Below are 21,900 nucleotides of genomic sequence, written 5' to 3'. Positions count from 1 at the left end.
TTTTTGAGACGGAGTTTGGCTCTTGTCACCCAGGCTAGAGTGCAATGGCGCAATCTCAGCTCACTGCAACCTCCGCCTCCCAGGTTCAAGCAATTCTCCTACCTCAGCTTCCCGAGTAGCTGGGATTACAGGGCTACACCACCACACCTGGCCAATCTTTGTATTTTTACTAGAGAGGGGGTTTCACCACGTTCGTCAGGGTGGTCTCGAACTTCTGACCTTAGGTAATCAGCCCTTCTCAGCCTCCCAAAGTGCTGAGATTACAGGTGTGAGCCACTGTGCCCGGCTAAGTTATATATTAATTATAATACAGCAACATAACTTCCTTTTGCCTTAGGAAACATTAGCAATTAACAAATCAATATGCTGAGGATCAGAAGAGAATGCAGATTCTATAGTTAATAGTATGTCTTTGGTTTCTTATGTCTGCCAGTATATACACTGTTTCTATTTATTATATGAATAGCTAGATATGCAATAAAAATAAAGTTCTCTTTAACACCACCTATTTGTTCTACTGTCAATAACTAAGAAAGTGATATGATATAAAATCTTTCCAAAATATTGGTAATTTAGCTTAAGTTTAAGCCAATTTTTAAAAAAAATTCTACAAACCATGAAGAAATTCAAATTAGTCTTCCCTCAGTATCTATGGGGGGACTAGTTCCAAGACCCTCCATGGATACCAAAATCCACAGTTGCTCAAGTTCTTGATTGAAAATGACATAATATTCACCTGTAACCTATCCACATCTTCCCATGTGTTAAATCATCTCTAGGTTACTTACAATACCTAATACAATGTAAATGCTGTGCAGAGTTTTCATTACTGTATTGTTTAGAAAATGACAAGGAAAAACGTCTGTACGTGTTCAGTACAGATACAATTTTTCTTCTCAAATATTTTCAATTTGTGGTTGGTTGAATTCACGGATAACAAACCCACAGACATGGAGGGCTGACTGTATTTCTTATTCTTGGAGGATGTTAACAAAACAATCCTCTTTTCTGAACTCCTTACCCTTAAACACTTTATTTCAGGAATATCAGTTATATCATTATACTTACAATTTTCTATAATATGAAGCATTAGCAACTTTGGCTGAAGAGTTGTACAAAACATCAGAAACCAAATATAATCTGGCAATCTATAATACCAAAAGATAACACAAAATAGGTTAATATAAGGCTAATGTTTAGCTATAATTTAATAATGGCTACTAATTAGAAGAGTTATATGAAACTATCACCACAACCATGACTTTGGCAGGCATGAAATTTGTTAACTCATTTACATTTCAATTTGTTTGCAACTTGTATGTTAATGAACCTAAATATCCAAGCAGAAGTAACATAAGACTGCATGGGAAAAATTTCATCAGTCAAGTTCTTTGTGCAAAAAGGAAACCACTTCTAATCCCTAAAGACATCAACTATCTCCCCTTTTCTTAAAATTCATTCCCATACCTTTTTAGGAAGGGGTGTCTTTAAGATGGACAACGACTCAGTAATGCAATCCACTATTTCTTCAGCAGCTTCAGCATTATTAAGACAGAAAACCATTGCATCTCCAATATCATTTTTCCTTGGAGTTAATCCCCGCAAGATTTCTTCCAGTTTATCCCTCTGTCTGAACATAAATTGTTTTAACTTATAAATATTTAGATACAATTTCAAATGCCATTGTAGTGTTTGCTCACAAACTAATTTCTTTAAAACCTACTCACATAAAATAATTCTGAAGACTGTAATATGTTAAGTCTGACTTGTGTTGTGTCCCCCAAAATTGTTATAATTTTTTGAAGAACATATATAAGAAAGAATACTCCGTAGAACTAATAAAAGATACCAATGTTTTCCGCTTACAAATTAAGTAAATTTAAAATCATGGGCATTTCTTCAAGAGTCTTTAAGAGCACCCCACTCTTACCATCCCATGATACTAAAGAATTTTCATGTTCTTTACTCCCCTTCTTTGAAGGAAGTCTATTACTTTAGCACTTCTGCCTGGGATTAGGACAGGCTAATTTTTTCTGTAAAGGAAAAGACTGGCTGGGTGCAGTGGCTCATGCCTGTAATCCCAGCACTCTGGGAGGTCGAGGTGGGTGGATCATTAGCTCAAGAGATCGAGACCATCCTGGCCAACATGGTGAAAACCCATCCCTACTAAAATATAAAATTAGCCGCCGGGCACGGTGGCTCAAGCCTGTAATCCCAGCACTTCGGGAGGCCGAGGCAGGCGGATCACGAGGTCAGGAGATCGAGACCATCCTGGCTAATGCGGTGAAACCCCGTCTCTACTAAAAAATACAAAAAATTAGCCAGGCGTGGTGGCGGCGCCTGTAGTCCCATCTACTCGGGAGGCTGAGGCAGGAGAATGGCGGGAACCCGGAAGGCAGAGCGTGCAGTGAGCCAAGATCGCGCCACTGCACTCCAGCCTCAGCAACAGAGCGAGANTGCCTGTAATCCCAGCACTCTGGGAGGTCGAGGTGGGTGGATCATTAGCTCAAGAGATCGAGACCATCCTGGCCAACATGGTGAAAACCCATCCCTACTAAAAATATAAAAATTAGCCGCCGGGCACGGTGGCTCAAGCCTGTAATCCCAGCACTTCGGGAGGCCGAGGCAGGCGGATCACGAGGTCAGGAGATCGAGACCATCCTGGCTAATGCGGTGAAACCCCGTCTCTACTAAAAAATACAAAAAATTAGCCAGGCGTGGTGGCGGCGCCTGTAGTCCCATCTACTCGGGAGGCTGAGGCAGGAGAATGGCGGGAACCCGGAAGGCAGAGCGTGCAGTGAGCCAAGATCGCGCCACTGCACTCCAGCCTCAGCAACAGAGCGAGACTCCTATCAAAAAAAAAAAAAAAAAAATTAGCCAAGCGCAGTGGTAGGCGTCTGTAATCCCAGCTACTCGGGAGGCTGAGGCAGGAAAACAGATTGGAACTGGGAGGCGGAGGTTGCAGTGAGCCAAGATCGCGCCACTGCACTCCAGCCTGGGTGACAAAGCAAGATCCTGTCTAGATTAAAAAAAAAAAAAAAGATTATAAATATTTTAGGCTTTGAAGGCCATATGATCTCTATCCTCCTGCTGGTATAGCACCAAAGCAGCCAGACAACATGTACGGAAGGGGACTGACTGTATTTCAATAAAACTTTATTTTCCAAAACAGGAGGCAGCCATATTTAGCCTATGAGCTGAGTTTGCAGATCTTAGGATTACAGTGATTATGCACATACATCTTCAGAAGTAAATACACTCAAATAGTATCGCACTCCATTGGCAAATGCTCTCATAGACAATGAATCAATGCAGCAAGTATTAAGATTTATAGACTGCAGTGAAGTACATAACGGCATATGGATTCGGTCATAGACCACTGCAACACAGCAAATATCGCAATACAGCGAATCACACAAGTTTTTTGGTTTCCAAGAACATGTAAAAGTTATGTTTATACCATACTATAATCTATTAAGTACACAATAGCAGTATGTCTAAAAAAAACAATGTATACATTACTTTAAAAATACTTTCTTGTTAAAAATGCTAACAATCATCTGAATTCTCAGTGAGTCATAGTATTTTTGCTGGTGGAAGGTTTTGCCTTAATGCTGATGGCTGCTAACTCATCAGGGTGGTGGTAGGTGAAGGTTGGGGTGGATGCAGCAATTTCTTAAACAACAATGAAGTTTGCCGCATCAACTGACTCATCACAGGGGATTTCTCTGCAGCACGCGATGTTGTTTGTTAACATTTTAGCCAGAGGAGAATGTCTTTCCAAACTGTAGTCAATCCTCTCAAACCCTGCACTGCTTTATCAACTAAGTGTATGCCTATTCTAAATCCTTTCATTTCAACAATGTTCACAGCTTCTTCATCAGAAGTAGATTCCATCTCAAGAAACCACTTAATTTGCTCATCCCTAAGAAGCAACTCCTCATTTATTAAAGTTTTATCATGAGATCACAGCAATTGAGTCCCATCTTTGAGCTCTACTTCTAATTCTAGTTCCCTTGCTATTTCTACCATATCTGGAGTTATTTCCTCTACTAAAGTCCTAAATCCCTCAAAGGCATCCATGAGGGACTAACTTCTTCCAAGCTCCTGTTGATGTTGATTTCATTTTATACACAAAAAAACTGAAACTAATTTTTTTTCATTTCTTTTTAATAGAGATGGGTCTCAATATATTGCTCAGACTGGTCTTGAACTCCTGGCCTCAAGCTATCCTCTTGCCTCGGCCTTCCATAGTGCTGGGATTACAGATGTGAGCCACCACACCTGGCCCACAAATGTTCTCAATGGCACTTGGAATGGTAAATGCTTTCCGCAAACTTTCTAACTGACCTTTTCCCAGACTCATTGGAGGAATCACTATTTATGGCAGCCACAGCCTTATGAAACACATTTCTTAAATAATAAGACTAAAAGGTCAAAATTACTCCTTGAACAATGGGATACAGAATGGATAATGTGTTAACAAGCATGAAAACAACTTAATCTCTTTGTACATCTCCATCAGAGATCTTCAGTGATCAGGTACATTGTCAATGAGCAGTATTATTTTGAAAAAAATCCTTTTATTGAGCAGGTCTCAATAGTGGGCTTAAAATATTCAGTAAACCATGCTGTAAACAGATATGCTGTCATCCAGGCTTTGTCGTTCCATTTATAGAGCACAGGTAGAGCTGATTTAGCATAATTCTTAATGGTCCTAGGATTTTTGGAATGGTAAATGAGCACTGGCTTCAACTTAGAGTCACCAGCTGCATTAGCCCCTAATAAGAGAGTCAGCCTGTCCTTTGAAGCTTTTAACCCAGGCAGTGACTTCCCCTCTCTAGCTATAAAAGTGCTAAATTACATTTTCTTACAATAAAAGGCTGTTTTGTCTACACTGAAAATGTGATTTAGTGTAGCCACCTTCATCAATGACCTTAGATCTTCTGGATAATTTGCTACAGCATCTACATCAGCACTTGCTGCTTCACCTTGAACTTTTATATTATGAAGATGGCTTCTTTTTTCCTTAAACCTCATGAACTAATCACTGCTAGCTTCAAAATTTATCTTCTGGAGCTTCCTCACCTCTGTTTCCACAGAATTGCAGAGAGTGGGCCTTGCTCAGGATTAGGCTTTGGCATAAGGGAATGCTATGGCTGGTGTGATCTTCTATCCAGACCACCAAAACTTTCTATCAGTAATAAGGCTATTTTGCTTCCCTATCATTCATGTGTTCACTGGAGTATCACTTTTAATTTCCTTTAAAAACTCTTCCTTTGTATTCATAACTTGGCTCACTGTTTGGTGCAAGAGGCCTAGCTTTCAGCCTACCTCATCTTTTGACATGCCTTCCTAACTAAGCTTAATCATTCTAGCTTTTGATTTAATGTGAGAGAAGTAAGACTCTTCCTTTCACTTGAATACGCAAGAGGCCATTGTGGGATTATTAACTGGCCTAATTTCAATAGTGTTATGTCTCAAGAAATAGGGAGGCCTAAAGGGAGGGAAAGATGGGAACACAGCTAGTCACTGGAGCAGTCAGAACACACATTTTTTGATTAAGTTCATCTTCTTATAAGACCACAGTTCGTAGTGCCCCAAAACAATCAAAGATCACTGATCACCATAATGGATATAATAATGAAAAAGTTTGAGCTATTGTGAGAATTATGAAAATGTGACAGAGACACAAAGTAAGCACATGCTGTTTGAAAAATGACAACAGACTGGTTTGACGTAGGGTTGCCACAAACTTTCAATTTACAAAAAACACTCTATCTGCAGAGCACAGTAAGTCAAAGCACGATAAAACTACGTATGTCTGTATTTAATTATATATTCTAAAAATGCTTTTAGCCAATTTTTTCCCTTGAGGTATACAGGATGTCCTCTGAACATTTAATATGTTTCTGCTTCTTCAACCAGCTACTTGCACTGTACAATTGCTAAGTGAGACTAATAACAACACATACTTCCATGGTGGCCATCTCACAGCTCACCACACAATGTAAATGAAGTGTGAAAGTTACCATGAAGGGGCTTTGCATAGCCACGATATGATCCCACTAGCCACACAATAGTTCTTCCTCTTTATGCTGCATTCAGAGAATCAAGAATTCTAGGAATCCCCCAATAATTTCTGTAAGAATCTGAAGTACTCCAATGCTAAAGAAAGAAGTCAACCATGTTTAAGAGATCATCACTAATTTTACCAGGAGAAAAGTCAAGGACAATAGGACATATACCTATACTTGTTAAGATGTTTAAAATTATAAAGCACATGATGAAAGATGCTACTATTTTAAACATTCACAAGTAAAAAAAATTTATTTTAGGGTTAACATCTTAACAAGACCATTAATTAAAGCAACCATTACAGTGACTTTTCTGAATATATAATAGAAAGGAAAAATATCTTACTCTTCCTTAAGTGCTCCCTTTTTACTAGGTTCCTCTACAAAAGCTTCTGTTTCTTGCTCTTCTGACATTCCATGCAAGTACGGATTTAACGGTGGTGGCCTCCAAAAGATCCATTTTGAACATACGAAAATCTTCCGTACGCCATTTAGTTGGAGAATCTCCCTAACAAACATTTAGAGAGTTATTATAAAGGTCTAATTACTCAGAGTCAAAATTAACAAAGTAATTGATTCTACTTGCCTGCAGAATAGAATAAAGCTTCCACCTATAGTAAACATGGGCTGGTGTCTGGTTTTCAAATAAGAACCTAAACAAAACAAACAAACATTAAATACCATATTCTTCAACAAAGAGCTATCTTCAATTAAATATAAATAAATGAGAAGTACTATTTGCCTATTTAGTTCTAAATAAAACAAAAATAAAGATCCCTAAAGAGAACCTCACCCACTGCCATCCACTACCTATCCCCATTCCTTTACTCCAGTCCTAAACTGCCTTAGTGACTGACATTAATAATCAGAAGGCATGCATCATGCTGAGTCTTACGATCGTTTTTATTGAACACTTACATGGCAGATACTGTGTCTGGCAATGGAGAGATTTTCCCAATATATAATTACAAAAGCAGTGATTGTATACTATTTAGGGTTAAACTAGTGTTTTAGAATTCTGTAACAGTTCAGAGGATAAGCAATTTATTTTAAAACTCATTTGTTCAACTGTATCTCACTTATGATTCCTTCACTGAAAAGCATAATGAAATGTATTTTCCTCCTAGAGAATGCTAAAAACAATACTATTCAATTAACCAAATCAAAATCTAATGGAAAATTGGTCTCAATACATTCTACTCTGATTACTAAAACTGCCTTCCCATCCCATTGCAGAACTAATCCCATACTTTTAGAACTTTATTCTTGGAAATATTTTTAATTCTAATAAATTAAAAGTAGTTTTAAGCTGCATGCCTGAAGATAAAATATGGCAAATACAAACAATGGAATATTATTTGGCCTTAAAAAAGGAAATCCCGATACATGCTATAATACGGATGAATCCTGAGGACATTATGCTAAATGAAATAAGCCAGTCACAAAAGGATAAATATTGTATGATTATACTCATATGAGTTTACCTAATCAAATTACTAAGAGACAGAAAATAGAATGGCACCTGCCGGGGCTAAGGGGCCAGAAGACTGAGGAGTTACTGTTTCACGGGTAAAGAGTTTCATTTTGGAAGATGAAAAAAGTTCTGGAGATGGATGGTGGTGATGGCTGCACAACAATGTGAATGTACTTAATGACAATGAACTGTATTACTTAAAAATGGCTAAAATGGGAAATTTTATGTTACATATATTTCAACACAATTTTTTAAAAATGCACACCTGAACATAGGATTGTTGATTTCTCTGTTCATAATCATAGCTTCAAACATTGGCCCTTCACGTACAACAAACTCTATCATTCGATGTATCAGGGCGAGCAAATTCCTACAACAACAACACAGTTAAAGAAAATGGATTCAGACCTACCACTATATAAAACTACACTTGACCTAAGTTACTATAATTGTGCAGAAAATGATTATTCTGCTGACTAACACCAAATTTAATATCAAAAAAGTAACCTGGAGCATACGTTAATGCCTTGTGCATTAAGAGGGTGTGGGGCAGTGGGAGTAGGGAAGTGGGAGGGGATGGAAAGGTGAGGGAGGGTAGGAAACCACAATATAACCTCATAGTAATATTTACTTTTCTAAATGTCACTTAATTTTATTTTCCAAAAGTAAAACATTAAATTATAAATCACAACTAATTGGAAAGTTGCAAATATTGATATATAAAATCAGTAAGTTTGAGCCTGCATGTTATCACAGCCATCTAGAAATTCACACTATCTCAGTTAAAAAAAAAAAAAAAAATTCCTAAACCAAGCACTTTTGTGGTGCTACTGAAATGTTATAACCATGACTATAATTTATAAAAATGCAAAACTACCTAACAAGTTTAAGGCCTGATTTAATAAAAAATCCATCCAACTCCTGTGTTTTTCTGGTACACATACCAGATGGAGTTTTTATTAAATCTGACCTTTAATGAGGCAACATCCCTTTGGACCACACTTCAAACTAGTTCACGATTCATGAAATGGATAATTCTGCCTGTATATTGTCTTTTTTCCCTCCAAAACAAGAGAGATTGGTATGCCTATACACTATAAATCAATGAAGAAATTATGTTGCCAAAGCCTTATACTACTCTTTCCAAAATATTGCAAAATGGGGCACATGGTGAGATGCCCTTCCCATTTTCTGTAACAATTATTTTCCAAATACCAAAATAAACATATGTGAGTAATTTTTTAGTACAGTCGTTTTATTGACTGAACTCATAGGAAGTCTTTATCTGAAGCTGGGTCCTAAAATCATGTGATATTTTATTAGACTCCAAACACAATTTTGGACATTGATTATGGCGTCGGGCTCAAAATGACTCAGCTTATTTATAAGCTGCTTTTGATTTCTCATTTCACCAGTCCCCCAGCATACACAGTTGGCAAATAACAATCGGGAAAAGCAAAAGGATATTGGCTCTTGGTACATGGCACACACTAAATTACACCTTTAGCATTCCCAGCTCAAATTACATTCATATAACTGCTAGAATGTAAATAAATATATAGTTATAGAATAAGACAGACTTTTTTGGCTCCATAATGCCCTATTTCAGAGTACATAAACAATAAAATAATCTATCTCATGGTGGCTATAATTGTTTTCTCATAGCTTTCAAACAAACCTACTTAAAATGAAATCTCTACATAGTGAAAAAAATTTAACCCTAAAGGAAGTAAAAAAAAAAATGTATCACAGTTTAAATCTTTACAAAGGGGAAATTATGCATTTAAAACTACTAATTCAACCCTAAATTGTTAAAACAAAAAACTAAAACATTGCTTAATTTTAAATTTAAAATTATTTTCTTTCACAGAAGTAATTGCTCTGCAAATACGCAGTTCCTCAACATTCATATGATTAATGACATTATTTTGAAGGAAGGGAGATAATGTAAAGTTATGATTCAATTCCAAAACTCCCCACTGATATGAGCCAAATTAAAGCTAAGGGAAATTTTATGTATAAGACTAATTACTAGGTGGACAAACGTTATACACCCAGAAACTTGTGTGAATTAAGTCAAAAGCAACTTGACTTTAGCATTTAAGATAGAGGAAAATTGTTTAGCAAGTTTAAAAACAAAGGATTCATCCTAATGGTGAGTGAAGACTTTCGGCAAAATGCACACTCAAAATTGTTTAGAAATACGGTGAGCCACATACATGTAAAGCTACCACTAGATATGTGCTTTTTTGAATGCTACAAAAATACTATCCTGTGAATGCTTTTATCAGTGGGGAAAAACCCACTTAGTTTTAAACAGGCTTGTAACTGATAAAATTAAAAGTTTATAAGTATTAAAATGTTTCATGATTATTTAAAATCAAAATCTGACAATTAATTATTAACTTGATTTCAAGATTACTAAAGAACTGTAATCACATTCTTCTTCCTTAAGGATTGTGTTTATTTTAAAAATGGTGACTTTTCTATTAAACAGTGTAGTACAAAAAGATGATATATTTAAAGTGCATTATTTAATTTTAAAATGGTAATTATCTTATTCTGGGCAACAATAACCAAAAAAAACAAAAACAAAAAAAAAAAAAATTGTCTCTCAGTTATAATAAAACCACATTTATTGGAGTCGATCGTACCAATGTCTGGTCAAAAACTGTATACTTTCCCAATCCATCCCATGATGTTTTCCTGGTCCCCCGCTGCCGCAGACAGTTCAGCTGGTGTTGCTCACCAAGGCCAATGTCAAAGAGAATTTGGTATTCTTTTGTGTTCATTTATTATTCAACCAGTGTTGTGTTCCTGTGTTTGGGAAAAGGCTTAGCTTGACTGAGCAAGAGCATACCTACAGCATGAACTCTTCTGCTTTAACAGTGTGTTGAAAGAGAAAAAAAAGGAAGAAAGGAAAATAAAAGAATTCCAAATACCTTTGTTATCATGAAAAGAAAGTTTCGAGTATGTCCAGTGTTCATGACAGTAATAGGAATTTCTTCTTAAAATCAATTAAAAAAACAAAACAAAACAAAACAAAGCTATGCCATCAGTAAGGAGAACTCAAACCAACGTTATATATTATATGCAGATAATTCAGAAAACAAGAAAAAAATAACAACAGATTGAGTCAAACTGTAATGTTATCTGAAATTTAAGATACATTTAAAACATTTATTTTCCCATAACAATAGTCTATTGTCTGACTCCAAATCACAGCTAATACATTCTAACTAGTCAAACTATAAACATTCCCTACAGTGGTAACAATAAAAACAAAAAAGATATTGACATAAAATTGCACAGTATACAAAAGTTAGTTGAATTTCACACATCCCCCCAAAAAGTACTGGGAAGGAACCATTGCTCAGTCAAGATACTACCTTTTCCTCAACACCATTTCTTTTTAAATTCAGAAGGGGATATTGTCTATATTTAGATCAGTAATAATAAAGAAAAACATGTACCTTTCTGTTGGGATAACCACTTTGACTATGGCTTGCGACAGAGTCTGTATATGAAGTCACATCAGATAATAAACATAGAATATGTGAGTATTGTTAACAAGTAACAAGCAAAAATATACATATGCATTGAAAATACTACATATCTAATCACAAGTTTTGCAGGCAATCACTGCATTTGAAGTCATTATACACTAAGCAATTACATAAATGCAAATGGATGTGTTCAGTGAACAATAAATGTTCACTAAATGCAAAGAATCAGAACATTCCTGCCAGAATGCACATCAATGCACTGAAATAGGTACTACACTGAGAATTATCAGATAAAGATTTTAATTTGTGAAATAATTAACTGTTTGCCTCTGACCATACAGTTTGCTACTTTGTTCCCAAGCCTTTAAAACCAGCCCTGTCGTTTTAAGTGTAATTAATTCATAATAGAACCAACAAATTCTTATAACTGAAATTAAGTTGGTTTTGTTTACTAAAAAGAAAATACTCACCCTTGGCTTTTACTAGATTAACTATTTTTTAAAAACCACATAAATCTTCTCAAATATTCTAACACCTCAGACCTAGCTGCCATCCAAACAATAACTACTTAGGAGGTCTTTCTAATTGAAATTTCTAATTGAAATGTCACTTAACCAAATACAAAATATCACTTTCTCAGAACAAAGTAAATTTAGATACTACACTTAAGCAAATCTGGATAGAACACCGGACAAAGGAAAAAAATCTTAACGAGTGGTCAAAAAAGGAATGGTAGCCACAAATAAAAACATGACCTAGTATTTCAAATATAGGGTTTCCACGGGCTAAGGCAGGGAACACATCTACTTATTTCTTTAAAAGTTGCCAAACAGAATTACACACACATTTTCTTTAAAATTGTTGAAAAGAAATACTACCACAGTTTTAGTATTTACAAATTAGATGCGGCCTTATGTCCATTTTTAAAATTACCTTCTCAAAATCCTCTTTGTTTTTAGGTGGCGGTAACATAGGAGCATTAGGGTTTTTTAACCGCTCTCTAGGCTGCGCATTAAAAGGCAGTCCGGATGGAGGTGGGGGAAGCGTATGTTCCATCATAGAAGGCGGAATGTATATTGGATGTGGAGGAATAGGTACAGCTTTACCCCAACCTAACTTCATTTCAAAAGACATAATCATTTTTCCTACAAGAAAGAAATGAAAGGTCACTTTGTTAACTCTCAAAAGTTTCCAAATAAAATCTTTCTGGTGAGTTGAAATAATTTGCATTTTAACCTCTCCATTTCAGGTCCAATCCTTCCTAGTTTTTATAAATACTTTTCCAAACCAAAGAAATATCTGAATTGTATAAATGGGTAATAAAAACATTCTTACCATTCAAATTTTTTAAAGCTCTTTCAGCATCTCTTCTATTCATAAAGGCCACAAAGCCACAATTTCTCTCTCTGGCTCTTTCTTCATCAGTTCTAGGCCACATGATTTTCACACTGGCTAATGGTCCAAATCTTCCAAATTCTTGGCACAGCATTTCTTCATTCATCTATTAAAAGGGTAGGAGATTTTATTATGCAAAAAAGGGAAAAGAAAAAATTATTTTCAGAAAACAAAGTAGTTTTTTACAAAATGAAAAGCAACATAGCAACATGCTTCAATTTTCCATTCAAGTACCAGGAACGCTACACAAGTAAAATCCCACGTGGGGCATTCATACATCATTTCATACTATAAATATTCTGATTTATTTAAGATGCCAGGGTGGGCAAGTTCAGCGGACAGAGATATCAAAATCACTTTTACTCCCTATCTTCCTTTGCTTTAAGGTCCTGGATCTAAGTAAGACGTTTTATAGTGACGGTTTGTTTAGGCATTTAGTAATTTTTCAAGCAGGCTTGGTTAGTACATTTAAATTAAGGAGGAAATATTTATTGACAATGAAGAAAAAAAGGATCTAATCATCTGTTCTCCTTCTAACATCAACTACCCATGTAATCAAATGCAGAGAAAACAGTTAACAGTAAATATGCAAAATATAATTTTTAATAACAGTATATTATATACTACTGCTACTACATTCGCCATAACATAATTAACAGCACCAATGCAGGAAAAGAATTAAAATGTAAAAGACAAACCACAAACAGTAGTTTGCTACTGTGAGAAGAAAAAGGGACTCCGCAAGGAAACACGTATGCATCAGAAGTGGACAGTCTCAAAATAATATTATCATCAATGGTCATACCCTGATTTAATAATAAAATTAGCACATAGTAAAACATTTCAAATTCAGAGTTCAATCTAGTTACTGAAAGAGGAAACAAGAATATGTGGCAAAACAATTTGGGCCATACCGGTAAGTCTCAATTCTAAAGACTATCAAATTCCATCAGATTTGTCAGCTTCAGAATCTTGATTTTTTTTGACAAAGTAGCTTTCTTCCAAAAACATAAAGCATATCACTCAACATTCATCTTACTTAATATTACCTGTGGATTAATGTTTCCAAGGTATAAATTAGTAGTGCTTGGATCTCCTACATCATGTGAGCCAGGTGCGTAATCATCAAGAACTAGGGCAGAAAGAAAAAAAGAATTATAACCTGCAAAATATAAAGTTTGGAAAATTTATCAATTAAAAGAGCAAAAAACTGTATTACCACCAGATGATCTATTTCTTCTTGAAGGTGCGTCCACTTAAAGGGGAGAAAAGAAAACAATTATTAGTTTTTATAATACAGTAGTCCCCTCTTACTCTCCCTTTGTTTCCCCCAGTTTGTTACAGTAACAATTTCCGAGACAAAAAAGAAAGACCACATTCACATAACTTTTTTTTTCTTTTTTTTTTTGAGACAGACTGTTGCTCTGTCACCGAGGTTGGAGTGCAATGGCATGATCTCAGCTCACTGCAACCTCTGCCTCCCAGGTTCAAGCAATTCTCCTGCCTCAGCCTCCTGAGTAGCTGGGATTACAGGCATGCACCACCACGCCCGGCTATATTTGTATTTTTAGTAGAGACGGAGTTTCACCATGTTGGCCAGGCTGGTCTCAAACTCCTGACCTTAGGTAATCCATTTGCCTCGGCCTCCCAAAGTGTTGGGATTGTACATAACTTTTCTTTCAGAATATTGTTAATACTTATTGTTGTTAATCTCTTAGTGTGCCTAATTTACAAATTAATGTTTACCACAGCTATGAATGTGTAAAGAAAAGGATAGTATATATCAATCGTTTCAGACATCCACTGGTGAGCCTTGGAATGTAACCCCCCATGGATAAGGTGGGAACTACTGTAATTGATCACAAACATACACATTAAAGTAAATGCCACTTACTAGAACGACGCTGACCATCAGAATCTGACTGAGGAGGTTCAAATCGACTTAATCTGCCTTTTGTTTTATGTCTCTCATCACGTTCCTCTTGAATTCTGTCGAAAATATTTACAATCACTTATAATGAGCCAAAATTTGTTCATTCACATTTAAGAATAGCGCTTATCAAATCACTATCATCAAATAACTAGAAATATCTGTAATTAAATACTGGTACTGAGAACCAAGATTAGAGAGTCCCTCAGCTATAATACAACCACGAGCAAATTTCTAATATATCATACTAGCAATGGAACACAAAGCCTACTTTAAAGGTAAGGAGGAAATTCAACATTAAAACCACTGAATTTGTTTCTTGCTAAGTCTGGCTGCCCCTCACTCCCACCCCAGTGAGTATACTGTTTCCACTGCAAACAGGACTCTGGACATTAAATAAATCAATTGAACTGAATATTCATAATGCAAACAACCCAGGTGCTGGACTAAATGCTAATTTATTTTCAAAGATATCCCACCAAATATTATAATATCTAAAACAATCTCATAGTATATTCTTTATACTTGCATCTGTTTATGTATCAGCTCAATATACCTATGATAGTTATTCTCCACACTATAAAACTTACTGCTTTAATTCTTCTTTGAAGAGTTCCAAATTGCTTTTTTTCTTTTCTTTCTCTCCTTTTTTAAGTGGCTATAAAGGATATGACAAGTTATACTTCAAACAAAAGGTTAAGCAAAACTAATGATTCAATAATAAGAGCCTTTTACATCATTTCAGTACAAATTGTATGTTCTAATTATTTAAATTAAAAAGAAAGAATGCTTTTCTTATCATTGAACTTCCCTTCCCCTTCCTCCAAAATAACAAATTATTAATACAATTAGACAATTAAAATGACAACCAGTAGTCAGGGAAATTAATGAACATGAAGTAACTGAACTGCCATGGAAACTAACTGCCAAAAATACGCACTCTTCAAAACAATCACCTTTGGAGGACATGAATTACTGGAACAATAAGTAACATCTTTGGAATCCTCTTTTAAAACTGCTTCTTAATCTACTTTTGGAATCCTTCTTTTAGAAGCGCCAACATAATTTAATACGGAAAAATAGTATTTTCAACAAATGGTGCTTGGACAACTGAATATCCACATGCAGAAAAATGAAGTTGGACTTCTACTTTACACCACATACTAAATGTACAAAATAAACTCAAAATGGTTCATGGACCTAAATGTAAGAGCTAAAACTATAAAACTTTTGGGAGAAAAACACAGGAATCTTCATAATCTTGAATTAGGTGATGGTTTCTTAGATATGACACCAAAAGCCTAAGTAATAAAAGAAAAAAACTGATAAAATGGACTCCATTAAAGTTTAAAACCTCCATGCTTCCATCAAGAAAGTGCAAAGACAACCCAGAGAACAGAAAACATTCCCAAATCATATAGCTGATAAGAACCTTGACTCAAGAAAATGTAAAATACTCTTAGAATTCAACAACAAAAATACAAATAACCCAATTAAAAAGTGGGCCAAGTATCTGAATAGACATTTCTCCAAAAGAAACCTATAAATGGACAATAAACACATGAAAAGATGCTCAATATCATCAAGTAAGTGCAAATCAAGACCACAATGAAGTACAACTTCACACACATTAAATGACTAAAATAAACTTTTCAAACAAAACAGTTTTGTGTGTTTGTTTGTTTGTTTGTTTGTTTTTGAGATGGAGTTTCGCTCTTGTTGCCCAGGCTGGAGTGCAATGCCGTGATCTTGGCTCACCGCAACCTCCGCCTCCCGAGTTCAAGCGGTTCTCCTGCCTCAGCCTCCGGAGTAGCTGGGATTACAGGCATGCACCACCAAGCCCGGCTAACTTTGTATTTTTAGTAGAGACAGTGTTTCTCCATGTTGGTCAGGCTGGTCTCAAAGTGTTAGTGTACGACGTGAGAAAACTGGAACCCTCAAACATTACTGGTGGGACTGTAAAGTGGTACAACCACTTTCGAAAAACTGGCAGTTTCTCAAAAGGCTAAACATAGTTACCATGTGACCCAGCAATTCCACTTCTCAGTTTGTGTATATACATGTATCCAAGAGAACTGAAAACATAAGTTCACACAAAAAAAGCCCACACATGAATGTTTACAGCAGCATTATTTCTACAGCAGCAGAAAAGCGGAAACAAACCAAATGTCCATCTACTAAGTAATGCACAGATAAACAATATATGGTATGTCTATAAAATGGAGTATTATTCAACCACAAAAAGGAATGAAGTACTGATACATGCCACAACAAAGATGAACCTTGAAACATTATGCTAAGTAATGAAGCCAGATACAAAAGACCAAATATTGTATGATACCATCCATACAAAATGTCCAGAATAAACAAATCAAGAGACAGAAAGTAGATTAGTAGGTTGTCAGGGACTGAAGTTAATAGGAAAAAAAAAAAAAAAATGGGAGTGACTGATAATGGGTAGGGATTTTTTTTCAGGTTGATAAAAATGTTCTGAAATCAGAGTGGTGACTGTTGCACAACTTTGAATATACTTAAAACCACTCAATTGTACACTTTATTTAAATTTTTTTTTTTTTTTTTTTTTTGTAAAGATGGAGTCTTGCTCTGTTGCCCAGGCTGGTCTCAAACTCCTGGGCTCAAGCAATCCTCCAGCCTCAGCTTCCCAAAGTGCTAGGATTACAGGCATGAGCCACTGCACCTAGTCAACTGTATACTTTAAAAGGATAAATTTTAGCCAGGCATCTGTAATCTCAGCACTTTGGGAGGCCAAGGTGGACAAATCGCTTGAGTCTGGAAGTTCGAGACCAGCCTGGGCAAAATGGTGAAAATCCGTTTTCACAAAAAATACCAAAAAAATTAGCTGGGCATGGGACTACATTGCCTGTAGTCCCAGCTACTCAGGAGGCTGAGGTGGGAGGACCACCCGAGCCTAGGAGGTTGAGGCTGCAGGAGCTGTAATCACACTATTGCACTCTAGCCTGGGCAACAGTGAGACCGTCTCCCCCCAAAAAAAAAAAAAAGGTAAACCTTATTGTATTGTATGTGAATTGTATCTTAATAAAGCTGGATTTTTCATTGCTTTTAGAGACATGTTTTAAGCCAAACAAAAAAAACCAGGCTTACTATTCAATGCAATCACATTTGTTCACCACATGTGGCTCCAAATGACATGACCCACATCTGTCTGCCATCTCCCATAAAAACCAAACTCTCAAAGAAAAAGAATTTTTTTCTAACACTGAGAATATTTTAAGTGTCACTAGTTCTGACAGTAATTCCCAAAATGTTCTAAAAATGTTCTAGGAAACAGACACTACACATACTAATAATTTAAATACCTCAGTTCATAAATGTTTAAAAAGACAACCCCACTGCAAGTCAAATATAGTCAATTTTGACTTGCATTATAGTAAATTTTGACTTGCAATATATGATGAGCATAAATAGCAAATGTTCACTGCTCAAAGAGCATAAAAAGAATATCATCTATGTGTCCTAATTCATCATCTCTCATCTAAGTAAATTACTGGGTTAGAAAGCATCAAAACTTAACATCTACCACTCCTGCCCCCGCCAAAAATGAAAAAAAGCCAAAGTCTTGCTTACAGTGGAAGTATCACTGGCAATGTCATCTCTCAACATAAATAGTCAATTACTTAAGTATGACTTACAGGTTTTTTGGTTTCTATCACAAGAAGAGATGGTGGTCTTTCATTGGAAGACTGATTTGGAGGATTTTTTTGATCTGCAAATCTTGAAGATGGCTTATAGATTTTACCTCTTTTTTCATCTGTTTCATGTTCTTCTGAAATTTAAAATACTAAGTTTCAAAACTAATTTTGCATTATTTTCTTTATTAAAACAAGTAAAATTAGTAAAATGCCTTTAGCATTAAAATGTATCACTATTAACAAATATGAAATTCAAGTATCACCTCAATAACGCTAATTTAATCATTTTGTAGCAAAACTACAACACACATTAAAATCTGTGACAAGTGCTCTGCTGTCTTAAAACTTGAAAGGGACTAAATATGTTTAAAATCTGTCTTCAGTATCCCATTAACTGACACTTGGCCATTTATTCTGCTAATATAACCACTAGAGGGTGCCGACAGAAAACGTAAAATTCAAAAGCAACCAAACTTCCTTCCATAATTATCTACCTGCAGTAATTCAACCAAGATGGAGTTTGCTCAAAAACTGTAATACAGTTATACTTTATTAGCAGTTACACTTATAAACTTACCTTTAGCTGCATTAACAACACCCCCTCGCACAAATGTTTTCACCTTATTACCATCACTTCCTTCAAAAGCAGCAAGAAACTCCTCATATATCTCAGCAGCTGCCTTTTCATCCTCCTAAATACACATGAAAATATTAATATCACACAATACAAAAATTGTTAATGTACACAGGGCTAAATTAATCAAGGAATAAGATGGAGGAAAACCCTCCCTTCCCAGGTTAAGCAGTCCTAACAATTAATAACATCTAATCTTTAGTAGATATTAAATATTAATTAATGAAACCAAGAGAGGCTTTGCTCCTCTACCGGCAATTTGTAGAACCAGAAAAGAACCCCTAAGTACAGATTAACTAGTAAATTTGTCTAGAGACTACTCAAGCATCAAACTGTATGACAATTGACTATATGAAAACATATTTTGCTAGTAACGTTTACCAGGTTTCCAAGGCATGATGATTTAATTCAGTGAATATAAATATTTTCAAATCACCAAAACATGCATATTAGAAGTTGAAGCAGCAATATCTACTGACAAGTGGCATTAAAGAAAAGAAAGCTCAGAAGAATCTTGATCTAAAGAAAGCTCAGAAGAAATTTGATAGTTTCAATTATTCTAAATGTCCCCAAAACATCTACAAACAGAAAGGCCAACAGAATATAACAGAAAATACAGAATAAAATCAAATAGCATGTGGAAATTTAGTGTTCAATAAAAGGAGCATCTCAAATCAATGGGAAATAAACTTTTCAATAAATGACACGAGGATAACTGAATACATTATTTGAAAAAAGACAAAAATGAATCTATTCTTGACACCACACACCAGAATAAACTACAAAATAATCTGATTTAATATTCTTAAAAACGAAACCATACAGTAGTAGGTAATTCCCTTATAAGCTGATAATGGAAAAAACTGAAAAACCAGAAATCATAGGGAAACACTGATCTGATTGTACAACAATAGTTTCTGCATGGAGAAAAACACCAACAGCAAACTAAAAAGACAATCAACAAAGTGAGAAAAAAAAAATTGTACCTTGTATAACAAAGTGTTAATACAACTTATAGAAAAAAATTGAGCAGACAGTTCACAGAAACAAACACAAGAAAAACTGTTAAACTTTACTCATGAGAGAAATCCTAATGTAAAACTACACTGAGATACCATTTTTCATGCAGGAGACTGGCAAAACTCCTCTACTGGCAGTGCTATGGGGAAACATTCATTCATACACTACTGACAGGGATGCAAAATGTCACTGCCCCCACAGAGAGCAATCTGACAATGACAAATATAGAAAAACTATCTTTATGCATTTACCATTCAACCCAGTAATCTCACTTATAAGAACATATCCCAAATCTCACCTATAAGAATATATCCCAAAGATAACACTAGCAAAAAAACCAAACATATGCATAACATTATCCCTCACAGCATTATTTGTAATGACAAAAGAACAAAACATAAATGCCCGCAATAGAATTTTAGTTGAATAAATGATTGCATATCTACACAGCCGTAGCAAAAGAATAAGGAGTATTTCTATATACTTGAGGTAATTTCTGAGATATAATGTTAAGTTACAAAAGCAAGTTGGAAAAAAGTGTACTGTATAAAGCATACTATCATTAATCTAAGGGGAATGGGTACAATGTGCACACACACGCACACACACACACACTTTACTTAAACAAAAAGATTAGAAAATAGCCAAAACTATAACAAAGAAAAAAGAAACAGGGTGAGGGAACAAGGATAGAAGCTCAACTCCTAGGAATATATGTTGTATTACAGATTTGACTCAGAGGTGGAGCTGAGAATATCCTAGAGGTTAAGAATCTTCAGGAAACATTCCTCTAATACACTCAGACACATTCATTTCCAAGGATAATTCAAAATACATTTTCAACATTACCTTTTTCTTTAATTCTTCCTGTTCCTTTTTACTTAAAGTTCGCTTAGCTGTACTCATTTTCCAATACTGAATGCTTTAAGTTTGTTTTCCAGAAGAGGCTAAGAAATAAAAGCATACCTTTACATATACATTCTTAGTGCTATCTAAAACTTTGATACACATCAACCGATAACTAAGTCTTCAGAATAGATTGCCATTTTAAAAAATTTCATTGTAAAGAAAAGCTGGGGCTACTCTACATGTCAGGTGCCTATCTTACTTCACTCTGATGTTAAGTATTCATCAAAGAATGTCTTCATTCATTAGCTCTAGGTCAAAAACATGCAAAAGGCATGTTTTAAAAAAAGGTAAAAATAGAAGAGACAGACACTAATGCTTAGAACAAGAATAAAAGCATTTGAGGAGGGAAAGTACAGATGTTTCTGGGGAAAAGTTGCAATGACAGAAAACAGATCCTGAAGTAGGCAAAGGGAGGCAAACATTTCCATGGTCCCGGGGCAGGAATTTACCATCTACAACTCTCATTTTACATATTATAAATAACTTCTTTTTTATAATTTGGTAAATTACCTCATTCTTCATCAATAATACAGATATTTATGAACATAATTTCATTCTTTGCTGGGATTAAAATATCACCTACAATATTTAAGGTTTCAGCTCAAGTAAAACTATATCAATTTTAAATATAAGAAAACAGTATTTTAATGAAGTCTTCATTTATGCAACTTAGAAGCAACTTCCTTCTGAAATATAGCCTGAATATACTGTCTGTAGACCTTTGTGTTCAATCAGTTACTCATTTGATTTATAAACTTAAAAGGTAGGAAATGTTTATTAAATACAACCTAAAATACTGAAATCTGAAGGTTTCTCTCACTACTAAAATGAGAAGCTAACCAATTACAAAATTAAGACTTTAAATTCCCTAGTCATTAAATAGGCTTGCCTTTGGGAGATGCAGAATAGAAGAGTAACATTGCTGCTATTTTACAGTTAATTAAAATCCCTTTGAGAAAAATAAAGCAGTTTATAACCTAAAAGTCAATATTGGGTTTCAGGAGCAGATTCAAAATACATTTTCTCAAAATAGAAAATCGTTTTGCCATCATTCGGTCTCTCTGGTTTCAACTTCAAAAGTTTAAACAAGTGGCAAGATTATATATGAATTAAATGAAACCCAAGGAAAAATCACCATGCTCAAATTTTATTTATACCCTAAGAGCTAAATTCAGCCACCCAAGAGAGATATGGCTAAGGAAACTATGGAGTATTTATTCAAATAAACAATATAAGCAATCATTTAAAAGTTTGTTTACAGAATTGTTGCAGAAATGAAAACAA

The 21,900-nt window shown here is 35.1% G+C and overlaps 1 protein-coding gene across 1 annotated transcript in view; it reads right to left on the bottom strand.

Annotated features, from left to right (window-relative positions):
* Positions 1 to 21,900, bottom strand: part of U2SURP (U2 snRNP associated SURP domain containing) — a 62,668-nt gene that overhangs the window by 28,861 nt on the left and 11,907 nt on the right. The window contains 17 exon segments of the mRNA XM_017882279.1: positions 1,069 to 1,148; positions 1,468 to 1,630; positions 6,424 to 6,531; positions 6,533 to 6,585; positions 6,664 to 6,730; positions 7,817 to 7,921; positions 11,025 to 11,068; positions 11,991 to 12,202; positions 12,393 to 12,558; positions 13,502 to 13,584; positions 13,672 to 13,707; positions 14,347 to 14,441; positions 14,973 to 15,040; positions 18,054 to 18,187; positions 18,631 to 18,745; positions 20,557 to 20,615; positions 20,618 to 20,654. Coding sequence (XP_017737768.1) covers positions 1,069 to 1,148; positions 1,468 to 1,630; positions 6,424 to 6,531; positions 6,533 to 6,585; positions 6,664 to 6,730; positions 7,817 to 7,921; positions 11,025 to 11,068; positions 11,991 to 12,202; positions 12,393 to 12,558; positions 13,502 to 13,584; positions 13,672 to 13,707; positions 14,347 to 14,441; positions 14,973 to 15,040; positions 18,054 to 18,187; positions 18,631 to 18,745; positions 20,557 to 20,615; positions 20,618 to 20,654 — 1,625 coding nt within the window.

This window comes from Rhinopithecus bieti, unplaced genomic scaffold (assembly GCF_001698545.2).
Source record: "Rhinopithecus bieti isolate Rb0 unplaced genomic scaffold, ASM169854v2 scaffold_12642, whole genome shotgun sequence".
NCBI lineage: Eukaryota > Metazoa > Chordata > Mammalia > Primates > Cercopithecidae > Rhinopithecus > Rhinopithecus bieti.
This window is presented reverse-complemented; position numbering and strand designations above follow the sequence as displayed.